The following is a 20,832-nucleotide window of genomic DNA, read 5'->3' on the forward strand; positions in this document are numbered from 1 at the left end:
ATTCTGCCGATAGCTCTATCCCCAACTCCTCGGAGAAGACCCCCGCCCCGTACCATCCATGGTCTTAGAACCATCCGTATAGATGGACAACCGCTCATGCATGCATAACCCTTACGCACCCCAATCTTATCTTTATGGAACCACAACACCGTAATCAGCCCTCCGGTCGTTATATGGCACCACAAAGTCAAACCTAATGTCCATAGGTCGCATTTAATATTCTCCCAGAATCCTACTGTGTGTATTCCATGTTTTTCATTATTCCTATCGCTTGTAGCCTCAAGCCACATGCAGTCACCGCTTTCACCTGCTTACTCACCCGATTCAAGTCGAGAATAACCTCCAAATCCAAAGTGGATGCAGTACGCAATGCACCAGTCACCGTCAATCAAACATACGCCATACGCTGCACCCTCTCCAACTTCCTCCTCTCCCTATCCCGAAGCACTGCTGGCCCCCAGACTAATGACCCATACGTCAGAATTGGCCTAACCACACACTTATACAACCACTAGACCAGCCGAGGCCTCACTCCGCAACGTGTAAAAGCCGCCCATGCAGGAAAACAACGCATTCGTGGCCTTTCTTAGCCTATTCTCTATGTTTTCCCTCCACAGCCGCTTACTATCCATAGTTGCGCCCAAGTATCGCGCGCAACCCGCTAAACGCAGTTCGACACCTCCCATCCTAGGCAGGACAAACCCGGGCACTTTCCTTTTCCTCGTAAACAACACCAGCTCCGTTTTTGTGGGGTTCACAGAAAGACCGCATTCCCGTGCTCAGTTATTCAGTCTGTCAAGACCCCCTTGCATTACCGCACTCAGTACTTCCGGATAATTACCTAAGACCAAGATTGCCACATCATCCGCATAGGCAGTAACTCTGCATTCACTATCCCCGATGAGCCTAAGATAACCTTCCATAACTAGAAGCCATAGATATGTTGACAGGACTGAAAAATCTGAAATATACAGACGACATAACTCTAGTTGCTTACACACAGACATGCAAGACAAACTTCACAGTCTGGAACAAGATTTCCTGAAAGTCGAAAGACATGTACGGTCCTTATAAAACTCATGAGAATGGCGTTTGAGAGGCTCTGACCAGACCGGAGACAACACCACTTGGCGTATACAACCCCAAATTCTCGGTGATTCGCTTTTGCTTGTACTGAAAGAATTCAACAATTAAAATATATTGCATACTTGGATGAATTTTTAAAGTACAAAATTATTGAAAATGTGTAAATTTATTCGACATAATTATTAATTTTGACATCATCTAGGAAAAAACAATTCAACTGCAAAAAATTTTTGCGCAGAACTCATTAAAGAAAATCCAATAAAAACAACATTTTAGAAAGTTTGACTCAATTAAAGAGGCCATGTGACTTAATTTTTATAAGTGTACAATATATAGAACACCTTTTTAAATGTACTTACATAAGTACGAATATAAAATAATTAAGGCGATTTAAATTTTAATTTAATTTTGTGTTTTTCACCATTTTTACACCATTTTTTTGGCCATGCATGAAAAACCTTTTTCTTTATTGTTATAATTTTCTCTTTTGAAAATACTTTTGATTTCGAGACAACATGAAAAATTTGTTATTTTGGTGTATGGCCATAATGAAAAAATATCAAATTCAAGTAAAACTTATAATTAAAATTTAAAAAATGAAAAAGTAGAAAAAGCAGAAAAATAAACGTAATTGAGAATTTACGCATAAAAATTGAAAATAAATTTAAAATTAATTTAAAAAACAAAAAGGGAGGTTTACAATCAATATCAAATTCAATATGCGCAGTCTGTTTAAGAAAATTTGTTTTTATCATTATTACGTGATTTCTAAATGAAGAGTAATGTATGTCAATATTTTTAAATTCGGGATCTCTAAAAATGAATAAATTTCTTTCATTCCCAATTAATATACAAGTTTTAAAAATTTTCAAGTTGTGGGAATTTCTCTTAGTAAGAGACCGACCTGTGCATTAAACCATAATGCCAATGGATTTCTCCCTTAAATCATGTGTTAAAATCAATCAGTCTTCCCACGATATGTCCTTGAAACCGTGGTAAAAGAAAATCCCAAAAATTCACTTTCTTTTCCATAAAAGACACAAAGACTAGTTCAAATGTCCTACTGCTCCGGAATATCCTTATATCTCTGAGAAACATTCGTTGTAGCAACCCCTAGTTTCTTGTTCATTTTCCTCAAAGAGACCGTGTCCCGTTATCAAACCCAACAACATGTACACTGAAATCAGCACCGATATACTTCAATAACGTCTTCATGCTCTTCTCATCACTACAAGGCAAAAACGCGCCAGTCATCCTGCACGAACCAGCTCCCGCCTACAAAACCGCACTCCTCCTTTCAATTTCTGTATTAAGAGTTCATAAAAGGTACGGCAATTTTTTCTCCACTGTCATATCGGTGATATCTCAACTTACAGATTTAATGAAGAAGAAAATATTTTTTTTTATAATTATCATGCAATTTTAAATTATCGGCATCATGCAATAATTTTGAATAAATATCAGATTCAAGAACTGTGCAGGCAGCCTAATCAGAAAAATTACACGGATGAGAAATTAACAGAAATGAGAATTTTGATTTGGCACTAACTTTATTGTTTAAGAGTTCCCAAAACATGAAGATCTAACTGAGCAAATTTGTAGAAATGAATTTTATCATCGGTAGAATTTGGATATTAAAATTTAATATTTTTAGTTAGCTTAAACTACTCTTATAAAGTTTTTTGAGTTACGACAATCTTATATTAAAACTTCAAATATAAAGCTGTTTGCAAACAACTTATAAGTTATTAAAAACCCAAAGTACATAAAAGAAATTGAATGAGAGAGATGAAAAAGTTAAAGAAGTAAAAAGAAAAAAAAAAACCCTACCGGAGATTTGTTTTCGCGTTCATTTTTTTTTGTTAATGGTTATTTAGATGAAAATCTGGTATAATGTGGAACTCTTTTTTTTTTTATTAAAGTACAAAAGACGTACATACTCGTATAACAATAATGAAGTTTCCAACTACAAATTTATATTCTAAATAAATATGTTTTTTTCTGTTATTACTTGCCCCCATAGGTATTTTTCTTTACATTTTTTTTCTTGTTTTTTTTTTTTTGTTATTGCTTTCATTTCTTCATTTTATTATTATTTAGTTCAATATAATGGCAGCCAACCTTTACTCCATCTATAATTTTCAGCTTGATAGTTAGCAATTATATCATTATTTTGGCCATCACATAATTGCCTGCACGTTGAGTAAAGTTATTAAACTTGTTTCACCTAAATTTTTATCTCTTATTTTTCTCCATCAAAGCACGAATCATTTAATCTTTTTTTTTTTTTTTTAATTTTACAAAAAAATTTTTTTATTTTTCCCTTTTTATTCTTTGAGGTTTGGATTTTGTTTTCGTTTTTTTGGTTAATTTTTAACGCGGCAGAGAAAAAAATTTCAATTCATCTTTCGTACAACATCGGGTTATTAATGTTGGCGGTCCTATATAGGTATATTGAACACACACACTAGAGTGTACTATAGATATGCTTACCGTAGGAGTCTAAGCGTATAACGAATCATCATGGATGGTGATTTAATTTCCCCATAAGAAAAGCGCTTTTTTATTTTCTTTTTTTTTCATTGTATTCTTTTCCTCCGAATTGTATACGTTCGCTAAGTTTAATTGGCTTTTTATTCTTTTTTCATATGCACCTGAAGGGATAAGAATGCTTCATTTATATAGAAATTAATATATACGAATGTTTTATATAAATAAATGTACATGTGTGTATGTCAGTGTTGAGTAGAGCACAAGAATGAATAAATATAGGGTATTTAATTATTAGTGACGTGATTATTTTATAACCACGTCATTGCCCTAAAAGTAGTACTTAAATTCAGTTACATATGCTTATTATTTGTTCTGTAAGGAAAACAGTTCTAGAAAAATCATTATCAGAATTAGTGAACGCACATATTTTATTATTCGGCATCATTGGATAAATCAAATTATAAAAAATTGGGTTTCTGTAGAAAAGCTCGAATGAAATATATTTAGAGCAACAAAATAAGGGCATAGGAAAAATAGAATTAACTAAGCTATAAAACAATAATTATTGCGTGTTTTAATAGAATTAACATGTTAAACGCTAGTTGCCGTCAACACCTGATTAGATAAAGAGAATATTATGAAAAATTGTTTCAAGTAAATGTGAAATGTTTTTAAACAATTTTTAGTATAGAAAGCGGTCTTAGGTCGTACTAAGCTAAATTCGTTCTTTCAACTAACCGGGTTCATCCAGTAAATGAAGCATTTGAATAAACCTAGATAGTTTAAACAAAATTGCTCGAAATTTAGGCAATAGGTTTTGTTGTGTCAATTATGCCAATATTAAGCTTGGTAAAGCAACAATTATAGCTATATTTCAGATTCTCTCTAAAACCATTCTTACTTAATTCTAAATTCTACAGACAAGTACTTGAGTAGCTTTGTTACTTTTTTTTAATTTTATACCGGTTACATTCAGTTATCTCGCAGTTACTTTGAACTAACATACGAAAAACACATGAATAATGCATGAACACCCTGTCAATTTTCTTATTTCAAAATACTTACATATTGTTGGTTGATTGTCGGAACAATTTTTTTTTTGTTTTAGAGAGAAAAAATACCTCATTTGCACTAAAGTGCCAATCGTGTAGTTACCATTTAAACTTGTTTGATGTAATTGTAGCATAAGTTTTTTATTTTTATACTCTTTGTTTTCCAGGATAAAAGTAGTTCTCTTTCTTTTTTTTTCTCCATATTATTATTGTTTAAAATAAGGGACCTAAGTATTAAATATATACAAGTAAATTGAACGTAATGTAGTGTAATATTTGATGTAACTGTATTGTCAGATAGCTTTGTTCTTATTACAATTTTTTAATGGATTCTTTTGTTTTAAAACTGTATGTATGTGCATGCATATAGGTTAGTGCTTAAATATGTGGTAGCATAATGTAAAAAAATAAAACTTTAAAATAAACTACGAGACATAAAAGTTGATAGTGATAAACAGTAGCTCAAAATATTTTGTAACTGTTATAGGGAATTTTTCCTTGTAAATCGGCAACATTGAAAATCTAATATAAACTTTTGTGACAAAGATGGTCCAATTGTTGGAGCTTTGGAAAAATTTATGCCAATTTTTAATCTGGTTAAAATATACATAAATTAGCTTAATAACTCTGATTTATTATGCATTTTTTTGAAATTACATAGTTCTTGAATTCGTCCGAAATTATATTTGGATTGACTGTATATAAATAAAATTTTAAATGTGATAATAAAATCTTTCAGCAAAATACTGTTAAATACATATTTGAATTGCAATTGTTTTTTTTTTGTTTTGCTCTTTGTTCAATTCTTCTTTTTGATTTTCTTTTCTACAGGATATATGAAAAGTAAAGTTGCAAAATTTTAATATGCATTGCTAATGGGTATGTTCACCAAGTGTTCATTGTTTGCACTACATATATTCAAAAATAATTACTATGTTATATTCTCTTTTCATACTTGTATAATTTGTTTTCTGATTCAAAGTTTTTGTATTATGAAAATTCCATTTTTATTAAATTTATACAATTGTTAAAAATGTTGTATAACAGTTTGATAAGTAAAAATTGTATTTTTAATCAATTTAAAATTAAATGTTAAAATAGTAAAAATTTATTGTATGCTAAGTATGTTAATTTATTTCAATTTAAAACTCTATGGTTATTCTACGTCTAAACTAAGCACATTATCTATATGATAAAAATTTAAGATATTAAACATAGAAAACTTGCTTTAAAGAATTAAGAAATACCTAAGAATGTAATGTCGCTTTGTATATTTACAAAATCTTTATTTTAATATAAATACATATGTATACTACGTTAAATATGTGTATACTATATTGCGAGATAACATGTGTAAACTAAATACACGGAAATGTCGAAAACCTGACACCCTTCTTTTGATGGTAAATTGTAAGAATACTCGTATCTATAGAATTAAATGTGAAGTGTAACTATGCACTCAATTCAATTACAACAAAAAAATTTAAAATACGCGACAGCTTCTATTATATTAAGACTTTACTCATATTATCTGCGGAGTTCAGTTATACCATTTGAAATTTTGAACTATGTGAGAGGACAGGAGCAGCTTGAGAAACTCCCATAAGCACTGATTAAATTTACAATATGTTATTTCAAAAATATGTTATATTGCTCAATAATATAACGGTTATCTCAATAATATAACAGTTGAGAACTTATCTTAGGTATAACAGTTAAAAACTTATCTACAGTATAACAGTATAATCTTACCTACAGTATAGCAGTTAAGGACTATTTTATGGTATAACAGTACAATCTCACCTACAGTATAACAGTTGAGAATTTATCTACAGTATAACAGTATTAGCTTACCTATAGTATAACAATTGCCAACTTACCTAATACCGCTCTATTCAAAGTATAACAGTTGTTAGTTGATTAATTTATTTCATATATTCATATACATAGTCGTAATTTTACATGTGTTCATAATATACAGCCCCGTATAACAGTTCTTATTTATCAAAAAGTTCTGGGGCTTTTAATTCTATTAAATCTCTATTAAGTTAAATCAAAAATATTAATATTTAATTAAAAAATGAATTTATAAATTTTATATAAAAAAAATAATTTGTTTGATTTTTCCTCTTTTTTTAAAATTTTAAAGATCAATCAATTTTTCATTATTATTTGCATTGGTTATTGATTAGAGCCGGTAATTTTTTCCATATTCCATCTTGTAATTTCTAAATAACTTTTATACTCATACAGACATACATGTATACACTTAAATCGCTTAATTTCCTTTTATAATATTATAAAACATAATTATATTTAAAGGAATTTTTCTTAACCCTAATATACCAAATTATATGTTTCATATATTTACGAGGAAAAGTATATAAAGAAAATCAAAAATAATAAAAACAAGCGAAAAACCTGACTCAATTATATGTTGCGTTTCAGTAGATATTTTATTTTGATTAAGACATGAAATTATTAATAAATTTCAAAAAGGTTTTTATTTCACTTGAATAATCGATAGAGAAAAGAAAATTTGCAAAACAGAAAAATTAAAAAAAACCGCCTCGTTCAATAAAAAAAAATTGTTGTTCAGCACTCGTTTCCAAAGTCTTTAGTTAAAGTTAAATTTAGCGATAAAAATATTGATAGTTTTTTTTTTATATAAAATATATAAAAGTTTTAATATAATATAAAAGAATTAACTTTAATAGATATTTTAAAATGTAAACTGATATGGTCAGAAGAATTTCTATGATAACGAAAATTATATACTCGTATTTTAAAATGTTATACTTGAATTCTTTATATACTTTTGCATATTATAATCATCGATAAAGGTACCTACATATTATATAATTTGACCGTTACGGTGGAAAACTCTTGAACTTTCGAACTTAAAGATTTTTAATAGTTTTTGTTGAGAAAAAATAAAAAAATTTTTTTCAATGATCTTTCATAAAAAAAAATTAATAATTTTCATGTTTTGTTAAGCTGCCCACTTGCCAAGATATGGTAGTTATATATGTGTGTGGTTTATAAGATACATGAAATTTTTATATAGTTATAAAATAAAGCAATAATTTGTAAACAATCTTAATAAGTTGAAACTGACCTTTCAACATTAAGCAAAAACAGGTTAAAATTATAAAATTGCAATTAAATTTGTATAAGTTGTCAAGTTTGTGAGAAAAAAGGTTAATATAATTGATTTGTCATTATTATACGTACATGCAAGATAATTTTTAATTGATCTAATTTCTTTAATTTGCTATTGATGTCGCTAATCGAATTTTATGCCATAATAGGATTCATCGAGATTTCATAGAAAATATCAAAATATTGTCATTGATATCAAGTATAGAAAAATATTACGAATATGAAAGATTTTACGACGGCAAAACAAGAAAATAAGATTACCTTCCTTGCTATAAGAAACTGAAATTTTTGTTCAAAACATTTGTCAAATTAGAATATTTAAAAGATGGACTGTTTGTTATAACTCCATTTAAGCAAGACTCAGTCAATTCAGAAATTGTTCAACAAAATGTTGAAGAATTTTAACAATTGTAAACCTAATCATAACCTAACTGCCTCCGATTCATAGGTAAGATAATGAAAGAGAACACGGAACATCTTTAATATGGGACATGTGGATTAAAACAAAAAGGAGGAATTACATTTATTTTAATATATATGAATGTTGCTAATTTATTATATTAATTGTTATTCTCAATTGAGAATTTACTACATTAGGCATTACCTCCGGGGATTCTTAGCACCCTCGATTTGCTGGAGACTGAGGGCCATTGACTGTTTTCTATTTCTGTTGTTTCTTTCTAGGGAGTTTGTACTTCAATGGTTTCCCGCTGCCTTCTGAAGGGTTTTCGGTAGTTTTTCATCTTTTTATTTCAGTCGCCCTTTTAGAGAACAGACGCTGTTCGTAGCCACTTATTCTAAGATAAACACTGCGCTGATTGACTTGTCCGACTTCCAATCTGAATAAGTCATCGGAAAATCATCTGTTCTGTTTGTTAATTGACCCATCTACTCCACTCGGTATAAATACCGGATCTTTCAAATAGGTTTCTCAACGTTATAGAGGGCACCACGAGAAGGTAGAACTAGATGTTGGGTAGCAGAAGCTGGATTGATATAATTGGAGCCTCCGCATACTATCTTCAACTCAAGAAGAAAACCGTTCAAGAAGTTTTCGTCGGAAGAAAACAGATGCTATGGTTACAAAACATTCGAAATTGTACAGGCATAAGAAACATTGGAGAATTGATTGACGCAGCAGCAAACAAAAATCAATATACAGAAATAATCCGTAACATTATTTACTCGTAGATACACAAATGGCTATTAAGAAACATTGCTTCACAAATATTGATTTTGAGTTACTTAAGATGAGCTGCCCTCAACAATTCAGTTAATACTAAATTTAGTAAACACTCAAAGATTTCCATAAAAACAATGAAATTTCAATTTAGCTGTCAATACATTTAAGATATCAACGAATTTGACTTTTTCTCGTGTCACAATGTTTTACAAAATTCTTCTTTATTGCTGAAATTCATTTTTTCATAATTGCTATGCCTGTATAAATTAATTTTTTTCAATTTTCGATCAAAATGTTTTTGTAAAATGTGTTAAGTTTTGAAATTATTTTGTCTCCCATATATACACAACATAAAAGTGTAATAAATAAGAAAAATACAGTTAAAACGATTAATTTTATGTTTTATTAAAAAAAGAAACAAAAAAACCGATATGTGATAATATTTACGATATGACAAAATAATTCATTTTCCATATAATAAACACCATAGGTAGACAGATTTTCTTGTTGTTTTATTAAAAAAAATTCATAAATTGACGTTTTCTATATACATATATAAAGAGCAGTAAAAAAGTTTTGTGGGCCGTTTCGCAAAATAAATACATTTTTTTCAAAAAAAAAAATTTTTTTTTGTAACAGATGTTTTCAAGTGCTGATAATAAAGTTTCTTTTCTCATCTCTCTAAAGTGAATTCTAATTTTGTTTCGTTCCTTTAATATATATTGTTGCCTCATTTTCTGAAATATCATCAGTAAAAGGAAGAAAAAAGTTGTTTCACAAGAAAAAAACAAAGCCACAAAATAAAACCAGAAAAAAACGACAACAAATTGAACACTAAAAATTTAATTCAGCCAGCATTTACACCATCATTACAACAACCACAATAATAGTAACACAAGAAAAAAAAAACTTGCTTTGTCATTATATGAGGTCGAAGGATAAAAACGCAAGAGATATGAAAAAAATATAAATGAACATAAAGTTGAAGCATCATTTTGAACCGTTACTGGGATTCGTCAATTTATGTAATCAACAAGGGGATGAAATTTTTATTTTTATTTTATGATCTTTTTAGGATACAAATGAATCGAAATTGAAATCATAAAATTTTGTCCCTGGATTTTTTCCCTTCATTTTTTTTTCCTCCATATAACATTTCTTTTCAAACTTTTGCATCATCATTTATGTTAGCATTCTTTTTTTTATTATTATTAATAGACTTAAATAATAAATTTATTTGACCATTCATAATGCTTGAATTAATAGTGACCCCTTTAGTTTTTGATTATTCGATTAATTTATAATCGAATATATTAATTTGCTTCAATAAATGATTTCATACATTTTGTATGAAATAACTATTCAAACATTATGTATGAAATATGTATTCATACATTTTGTATGAAATAAGTATTCAAACATTCTGTATGAAATATGTATTTAAACATTTTGTATGAAATAAGTAATCAAACATTTTGTATGAAATATGTATTCAAACATTTTGTATGAAATAAGTAATCAAACATTTTGTAAGAATTAAATATTTAAAGATTTTTTATGAAAAGAGTTTTCCAACATTTTCTATAATAAAAGGAGTTTTCACAATAACATTTTGAAGCATTTCCTCATAAAATATTGATAGAATTATCGAATCTTAATTTCATTATAATCGTAATCTCTATTAAGTTATTTTGGCGATATATGGAGGAAAGATTATATCCTCATAGTTTACGTTATGCTCAACATGCATTATATTTAATGAGTTACGGGCGTGGTTTGAAGCTCTGTAATTTTCGTCAAAGTATTTTCACTAATTAAACTTTAAAACATTCAATTTTCATAGAGAAATCTTAAGGATAACAGATACAACGATGTAAATTATTTGTTCCCTCGCTTTTTTTCTATAAATTTTTCGGTTTTTTTTTTGTTACAAACATTTTCTATACATCCAATGAATGTCGTTTTAGTTCTTTTTTTTTCAATAATATTGGGATGTGGTTTAGGATTTCAAATATTTTGTTATTTTGTTATTTTTTTTTTTTTAGTATTCAGTAAGGATTTTATGCCAAATAATCAATTTACGGAAATAATAAAGAATACACAGAAAAAAAGAAAAAGGAAAATAATAAAACTTTTACAAATATAAGAAAATTATTTTATGTTTTTTTTTTCGGGTTTTTATTTTTACATTATCTTGTAGTATGTTGTTGTTGAAACAGCACTAAATTGTGCCACTGAGAGTATCTAATTTTTTATTTTTTATTTTTGATTTATCATAACCCTAGATTGAATACATCACACATATGTTGCATTTTCAATTTATCTCTTATAGTTTTGTAAATGTTCTTTTTTGAATTCTTTATAACTGTTATTGTTTGATTGTATGTATATGACCATTATTATATAATACATGTATGAGATACATGTATGTACGTTTACCAATATATTTTATTTTCATTTGCTTTTATTTTTTTGATAATGGCTTCTCACAAAATTGAATTTAAATAGTGGTTCAGAAAATGAGAACGAATTTATCATTTACGGAAAAATATCCTATACTCATAAGTAGATTCGTTCTTTGATTAAACATATTGCCTGTATCCTTTACATATAAATTTTATTTATCTGTTTCTAAATACGTAGATTTTAAGTATGATTCTCGGTTTTTATCATTTTTAACATAAACATTCGTTTATATATATTAATTTATTTATGCCTATAAAAATGATATACTTTTAGATTTGATATTGACGAAAAAATTGTACGTGGGAGCATATTTATGCGAGATTTGATCATGATAAAATTGAATTTGTTGCGGTTATTGGGCCTTTTATTAATTCTAAGGTTTAGCTTTTAAGTATAGGTCTATTATGCATACATATAAGAACTAGATTTAAAGTTTAAATTTCGGAATAATTTTTGATTTCCTCATTCTTTTCAAAAAAGCAACTTGGACTTGAAGATCCTTGAATTTTTCATTATTTAGGCCGATCAGTAAACAATAAGTATAGGTATGGAGAACTAGACTTTCAACTTCTTTTCTGAATTCTTCCGGGATCTCTTGAAATGAAAGCTAAGAAGAGTTTTACAGGTCTCCTCTACGCTACACGTCAATTTGCTTATAACTTTCAACTCAACATTATATATCCCGGATTTGTCTTTTTTTCGAGAAAAAAGGGGCAAACAGGACGAAATTTACTCCCCCTTCGTCAAAACTAAGTTTGAAACCTAATTTGAAATTAAAACTAGTATTTAATTTTTGAGACCACATAGCCATTTTCTTTCGTTATTCTATTAAAATATTTTTGGTATGATTGCAGAATGGCTTGGTAGTTTTTTTTTTTGTGGTACCCATTGTACGGCCCATACTCTTTTATATTATATATAAAATATTGTTATACAGTGAATATTTTTTAGAAAATTTATATTTGATTATTGAAGAATAGCACACAGGATTAACATGAAATAATATGATGGATGATTTTTCACAATTGATTTCTAAATTGAAATTTTTGTTTCTTGTTTTTCTTATATTTTTTTTATTAATCTATTCTTATGCAATAAGAAATATGGTTTTTCTTGTTATATACGTTAATATCCTTGTACTCGTCAATTATCTGATTTTCTTTTCTTTATTATCATTTCGAATTAAAAATATAAAAACATAAAAAGTAAAGCAGTTGTTGTTAATCGTTTTTTTTTTCTTGTCTTCTTATTTGGTTTTTGTTTTGCTTGTGTTTCTTACTGTAAATAAAATATCCTTAATTTGGAGTAATGAATATAAAATTGTGGAAATGTGATTTTTATGGCATTTCTTTGGAATTTTATCCAAAAATAATATGCACATACTTACAAACATTCTTATATAAATTTGAAATGATTAATAGTTTTCAATAAAGTTTGTCAGCTGTTCTATATTCTTACTTGTAATGGATATCAGCAAAATTATATTGTGTACAGGAAAAATATTGTATACACATACATATGCATATGTACGCATGTAAAATATAAAAATAATTCAAATTTTATTTTATGTAATATTTGCAAATTATAAAAATATTATTTAACACGTTCTTGAACTTAATTTTAGGTTAAATATAAAAAAACAATATTAGATTAATAAAAATATAAATACAGATTGTGCCTAATATATTGAGAAACCGCAAAAATATTAATAGAAACTCAATATTTATAATCACATAAAAGGGTGACATCTAAAACGTAGTAATAAATATTTCATGCGTTTCGAAAGAGATAAACTTTCTTAATAAATTACGTAAAAATATTGGCTTTATGTATACGGATAAGTAGATGTATATGTAAATTTTTTTCCATTTTAGATCGCAAATATGGTAAACATAATGTATACAATAAGACTTCATTGCAGCTGTCATAGAGTCTGACATTAAAAATATTAGCAAATGTCAATAATATTGAAGTAAAGAGTTCTTTCCTTTCTTAAGCTGGTAAATTTGGGTGCGTCCAAACCATTGTAGTCTGAGCTAGATCTGCGTCGCTCCGCAGGAAGCATCGGAGCTGCAAGGTATTTTATAGTTGGGCGTTGTGTGATTGGCGAAAATTTCAGGAGGATGAAACGCAACTTTAACGATCTCTGGAGGAGCTGCTTAAACGAGAAAGAGAAGGAAACGGTAACTTATCTTCTGCGCTCATGTCTAGCTTAAGCACGGGAAGACGAGGATTTATTGTGTCGCATTTCTCTTATTAACTATAGGACTGACGAATACAAATGCCAGTAGTCTAAATAGGCTTAAAAAACTAGGAAACACTCATTTTCTGAACCACTGGCTCAAGTGAAGGTGGGATTATGCAGATCAACCCAAACCTAACTTAATATTAGTTATGAGACTAGTGAATCTCAATTGCTTGTTACATTTTGATTACTAATTTATTATCTATAAATTTTAAGGTTGTCAAGAAAGAAATAGACAGTATTTCCAATAACTTTTATCAAAAACAGCAAATTAATTCTTCAACTGAGACATTTAAAATTATGGTATACGTAAGAGGTAAACTTATTTAAATTTTAAATTAATAATAATCTTTCCCATATTTTGCCTTAAATTATTTTACATAAAAAACGCCATTTCAAGTTTGTCTATACTTGATATACACAATCATTATTTCAATATATAAAGTAATTAAATAGCTTTAATGCAGATTTAGTTTGCGTGCTAATAATTATTTGATTTATTTTTTTTACAATTAATAACCGGTTAATAATGTTGTATGGTTGATAAACGAAAGATAAGCAAATTGTTCAAAACATCTCAACACCGATCACATTGAATGCACTTGCAGAGTGGCTTGGCTATATTGCAGGAAATTGTCAGAAAGCAAACGCATTTTTTTTGTTGGAAAAATTAAAAAATGCTGTTCCTGGCATTTAGTTTTCAAGAAAACGTTGGATTTTTTTTTGTGGATGTGGCAATATGTTTGCGTATAAGTGCTTAATTAAATTTTATAAAAGTAAAAATTGTTTACCTTCGCGCTTTTGTAGTTCTAAGGATAAATAGTCAAAACTTAGTTCGTGTTCCTTTAAGCAGAGTAACCCACTTTCAAAAATCTTATGATTTTCTAGCTCCGAAATATTACAATAATTTAACGCAGGAAATTAAGGAAGTGCACATTAAATAAATTTTCAAAATTGTGTAGAAACTGGTTATTGACATTTGATTATAAAGATTTAGAAATTTCAATGCATTAAAAAAAAAAAAAAAAAAAAAATTAACCTCACTGGTCTCTTTTCATTGGAAAGAACTACTAAGTGAGGAATTGCTCCAAAATTCTTAAAACTCGTAAATGTTCTTTTCTGCTCTTACTCGTTTGTTTAAAGCAATCGATAATAAGTGCGGAAAAAAGACATTTGCGAAATTTTTAGTTTTTTAGTTAAAATGAATAATTAAACGTATTTTTTTTTATTTTTTAGAATTGAATGTTTTGGAGAATTTTAACAAATATTCCCCAAATTGTTCTGATGAAGTTACTGTGGTTTACGATAAGAATTACATAAAGTCAATATATATTCATGGTAGATCTGTAGTAAATGTACGCCCTGACATGGATCCTGAAAAAATATTAGTTTTTTGTACCTCTCTCTTCCGTATAAAATCGTGTTGCGAATTGTTAAATCTACTTATCAATGCAGATGATTTACAATTAACTATGCTAAAATCGGTAGATGTTCCTTCAAAGTGTTTCGTGATTAAAAGCTATAATGCAGTTTCTTTTAACTATAAAGAAGACTTTACTATAAATGAAATAAATGACTTTAAATGGATAATTTGATCAGACATTTATGATAAGATAAATCCCTCTATGTTAGAAATACCAAAGTTCGTTATTGACATGCATATTTCAAGAATTGATAATAAAGAAGGTATTGAAATTTTCAAAGATAACATAACAAAAAAATATTTCAATTGTAGTTATAAAGAATTTTATAAGAATAAGGTGTCTAAAATAATACTAGATTATATATGTTCCTCGGTTTACCCTTTTTGTACTTGCACAATTAGAAAACTTTAAAATAGTAAATTAATTAAATTCAACGAAAAAAAACAATTACAATTTATTTTAAGTAAATAAATGTAAATGTAATTTTGAAAAACAAGAAATATACCCCACCCCACAAAATTCGGCCGTCGATTTTCGGAGTCATTGATTCCAAAAAAAAAACATTTCATAACATTTTAAACGAATAAGCGCTCACCGCATTAAACAAGTGCTTCATTGTATTCTGGTACTTTGTAAAAATTTTGTAACTTTTTCTTCTTCTTCTTGTTTTAGGCAGGCAATTCTGTTTACCCAATATTTTCTTTTATGGACTTTGTTGCTCTTGGGATGTTGAGGTCCAGCACTCGTGCCATCTTTTAGGCGGTCTCCCCTAAGTATCGGGCTTATTAACCATAGCCATTTTGAGTAGCCGGTGTTCGTTCATTCTATTCACATCGTCCGTCCAGTAGCGCCGTCTGCATCTTTTCCATCGAACGACGTCCCGAATTTTTCATTCTTTTATATCTACACTTCTTTTAATTTTGTCTAAGGGAGTTAACCCACAGGTTTGGTCTAAGAGTTTGCATTTCAGCCGTTCGGAACCTTTGCTTGGTCGTTGATGTGGCTGCTCTTGTTTCAACTGCATATATCATTATGGGACGTACACAAGTTTTGTAGCCGCGTACTTTATTTTCTAATAGCATATATTTATATTTCTATATGACAGCGCGGAGATAACCCAATATTGCGGAGGCTTTTGCTGTTTAAACGTGTGTTTCTTTGTTGATATCGCGATGGCTTGTTATTTTACTCCAAGATATTTGAAACTTATAACCAGTTTAATTGACTGATCATCAATCGACAGTTTATATCAATGTGGTTCTTTAGCGATGGTCATACACTTGGTTTTTTCAATTGATTTTTTCATGTTGTATGATTGAGCTATGATTTTAAATTTGAATAATAGCCTTTGTAGATCGTTCTCGTTTTGTGCTAGTAGGGTACTATACAAGATTTTTAATTCCTTTTTTTTGAAAATTGACTATGAAAGAAATATCAACGATCCCCTAAAATACATTCACTAGATGAAAAGGAATGCATTTTTCGAAATTTCTAAATGTCATCCAGTTAATATACACAATAGTATGTTCGGTTATTTGAGAATCAAATCAGCGGACAATAAGTTCAACTTCAAATATTCCGATTTAAACGTAATGTATACCGTTGTTGCAAATTTTTAATATTTTATTATTGTTATTTTTCTCATATTTTAATTTCAAACATAAATTTTATATGAATACGTACATATGTATATTATGCGCCTAATAAATAATGCTAACAATGTAATCGTGCTAACTATTTAATCATTCCATTATTAAATTGAATATATTTAAGTTTTTTTTTTTTAATTAAAATGTGACTTCCTGTAATTGACCTTATAAATGCGTCTTAAAATTCCCTTTTAAAAAAATTTATTCTCAATCCTTAAAGTACTCAAAATTTAAATAATATACCTTGTTTTTTATGTGGCCCTATTTAACATTCTTGTCATTAATCAATATTCAGAATGAGTAACAGTTGACAATTACTTTAGCGGTTATCATAATTATATTATGAATTATACTTATATGTATATGTACATATATACATACTTGCATGTTCAATAATATTTTTGTGGTTTTTATATGCATATGCAGATAATAATGTGTGCATGGTTATAAAATGACAGTGCCGTATGTGCCCAGTTTTTTTTTCCCAGTTTTTTGTATCATTACAAATTTTAACATATCTATATAATGTATATTATAATATACTATGTATATATATGTAACAGTAAATATGGATATGTAAATAAATATGAATTCGAACTTCTGCTTATTATTCGAATGTGGTAGGTAGAATCAATTAGGCTTTTTTTTTGGATATTTTTTTTTGTTAAATTGCGTACCTTTATTTATTTTTTCATATTTCTTGTTTTTCTTAACAATTTGAATATTTGAGGAGCTCAATTACATACGTACAAAGTCTAATATGTTTGTACTTCGAATAATTATTAGTACATTGAGAATTCCTTATCGTAAGGATAGGAAAAGCCTAATGCTTATTTATTTATTTAATTTGTATGGTATTCATTCGAGAATATAGTATACATAAGGTAAATATAAGATACATAAGGTAAATTATAATAATATGTAGATATGGCAATTAGTGAAATATATACAGTGTTACTCGCTTCATAAAACAACAATATATGGTCGCAGATTATTTCGATAAAAATAAAATTTCGTGCTTTAAAATCTTAATGTTCGTTTGCGAAAAATTTTTAATCATAACCTTTAAGTTGATTTTATTTCGAAAATTTTTAAAAATTAGGAGTGCAGTAGAAGGACAACAATTTGAATCCTTATTTACCCTAGCAGTCTTAATAAATGCGTTTTGATTTTGAAACATTTACTTCGTCAGCTTGGGTAGCTGTTTAGAATTCATCTCGAAAATTAAACAGCGTTTTTACTAGGTCACTTTCAAAACCTGAAAATGACGTTAAGCTATTATATTTCAAGTCAAGTAAGCAAAGTTTTGTAATTGGTTTGAGTGAAGCCGGCTTTATGTACAGAGATAAAATAGGCTTCAAATACGCTTGAAGCTGCCACATTAACGAGTAATTGTTTCTCATTTGCTCATACAACTTATATTTATAATCAAAATAACTGTCATATTACGCTCATTTTTTGTCAACTTCACTCATTCTCTTAAATTTCAGCCTAATGTGACTCTTCATTTTGACCCTAATTCATATAAAATGCGTCCTGTATTTCAAATAGTGAATATTATTTGCATAAAATACATTTTTAATATACTTAGTAGTGCCGTGTAGATATTGTTGGTATATTATCGTAATATAGATTAGCTCATTTATAATAAACTGAAATTTATTCAGTAAACAACATCAATTAATTAATTACATGTAGTATTCGTTACAATTCATATAAGAAAATGTTAAACAGAACTATAAGGTGCATATTTGTGTATATAATATGTATATACACTTATATACAAAAACAAAAAAAAGTACTTAAAAGGAAATAAATTAATCAATAACAGTTATTTAGCTTTCGGTAAACTTATTTACATAAGACATATAGAGTTTGTGTATGTTTGTTTGTGCATATATAAATAGGATAAACTGTTTAAAATGCCATTTAGTATGCTCGAATGTATTCATAGAATTTATTAATGGAAAATAAAATTTCTTGTATAAGTTACTAAACTTATATAATTTGTGTAATTTCAATTTATTGACTTAAGGGGGTCAATTATTTCAAAATAAAAAAAATTAATATTCAATATGGGAATTGAAAAATAATGTTCCCATTTTAATATGTAAATAAAAAGAAAAACTCAAGTCCTTTATTTATAGATGATTTAGTAGGTGCTATATACCGCATAATCCTGTTACAGGGCAATCTATTATTATAAACCTGCCTAACTTAATGCACTAACAGAAATTTCAATATTTAGGCATTTAAAAATTTCTTAGCATCTATTGTTGATGCTCCATATGTTTTACCAATAGAAAATTTTTGCCCCGGAACATGTCCTGTATAATTTGGTATGATTCCTCTATGTTTTGAATAAATTTCTAAATCATTGTAATTTTGAACTGCCATTATTATATTTTTCATAATCGGCCATTCTGCACTTCGTCTATGATGATAATTATTAACAAAATCACATATAATTCCATTTTCATAAGCTTTATTTCCTTCACCGAATTTAGGCCATTTAAAAGGTAATGGATCTATTCAATGGGAACACTGTGTCAAAAAAATTATAATAATTATAAGAAAAATTAATTTTTACCAGAAATATGATTGTTAGTGTTTGAAATATTAAAATAACTTTCTTTAGAATATGGAAGTGGTGGTGGTTCCGGTAAATCTTTGATATTATCATCATTTTCAGTACTCTCCACATCAGGTCTAAGAGCGGATAGTGAGTATCGATAATCATTTCCCTTAAACTTTAAATGAAAACAAATTCATTATATAAATCTTAAATTTCGCTATATAAAAATTACAGATCTTTCGCCCAAACTTTTATGAGGATTACCGTTATCTAGTATAGCACTTCTATATTTAATATACTTGGATTTTCGTTTATCTTCTAAAATTTGTTTATCAATTGCTGGTATATTGTCATCAACTAAAATACCATAACGTAAACTAATTTTTTCACCTAAAAATGGAATATAACCCTGAAAACCAGATAATGTTCGATGCGATTCCTTTGATATTTCATGTTCTTTTGCTATATCAATTTCAGTAAGAATAGGTCTTTCAATTTTGTATTCGTCATCAGCTCGGGTTGATAAATAAATCTTTTCCAAATGTTTTTTATTAAAATCAACAAGATTTTTTTGAATCAACGTTCCATAAGAATCGCTTGAACGATAAGTGTATTGTGGAGAATATCCAGTGTATCTATACGAATATTTAAAATATACGAGTGTAATATTAGAACATTGCAAAAGGTAATTATTTTGCTTACCCAGGAATATAATGTAATGGCTCTCTCCTGCATGTTGTCATTACTTTTAATTTAAATATTTCAATTTTAAAAACAAAAAATTTAATAAAATTTAATGGAAAAATTAATTTCAAAGGCAGAGGTTATTTGATAGTCCACAGCTACTGTGATTTTAAATATTTATTTTACTAAATATTTAAACTCTTATTCGTTGGTCACAGTGACATTCTGAATTTGAAATTAAAAGGGACTTTAAATTAAAAGTTAGCCAAAAGTGAATAATAGTTTATGCCTATTCATAAGAAAAGTGTTTATTATTGGTTTACTCCGGAAAAAATTAAAAATATTGAAAAATATGCGATTTATAAATTTGATAAGAAATCTTTAAATATGCTTTTAGTGAGTCGCTTGCAGAAAATACAGTAAGGGAAAATAGAAACTTCAGTAAAATACATGCATTTTGAAATTTCGCGTAGTTTCGGGTTGTTTCGTGCAGTTTCCTTAGAGTCAATTCTTAACTTTTCTTTCTTTTATTTCTGTACTATAGGGAATAAGGTTGTGTACTCATGCAATAATTGAAAAATATTAAAATATATTTATTTTAGAGCATTGTATAACGTAGTTAAACAAAAATGCGCATGATTACAGTCATAAATTATAATTTTACTTCAGTCTTCTGCGACAAATCCAAGTACATCCACTTAATACGTTGTACATCTGTGCCATCTATAATTTTCCTTAAAGCCTTTACTTTATAAATAACATTTGGTTGATATTATAATAGTTGCTTTCACAATTTTATTATAAAATTATTTA

General features: G+C 28.0%; 1 protein-coding gene across 1 annotated transcript; it reads right to left on the reverse strand.

The window, feature by feature from the left end:
* Window positions 1–19,004: 19,004 nt before the first annotated feature.
* On the reverse strand, window positions 19,005–20,078 carry LOC129607493 (UPF0605 protein CG18335-like). The gene is made up of 5 exons (XM_055518522.1): window positions 20,038–20,078; window positions 19,568–19,970; window positions 19,351–19,510; window positions 19,190–19,288; window positions 19,005–19,129 (listed from the first exon to the last, which is right to left on the reverse strand). Exons 1-5 carry the CDS (start codon window positions 20,076–20,078, stop codon window positions 19,005–19,007), a joined length of 828 nt encoding a protein of 275 aa, XP_055374497.1.
* Between the last annotated feature and the right edge of the window lie 754 nt (window positions 20,079–20,832).

The sequence above is a fragment of the Condylostylus longicornis genome, unplaced genomic scaffold (genome assembly GCF_029603195.1).
Source record: "Condylostylus longicornis isolate FDR11 unplaced genomic scaffold, ASM2960319v2 ptg000027l, whole genome shotgun sequence".
Lineage (NCBI taxonomy): Eukaryota > Metazoa > Arthropoda > Insecta > Diptera > Dolichopodidae > Condylostylus > Condylostylus longicornis.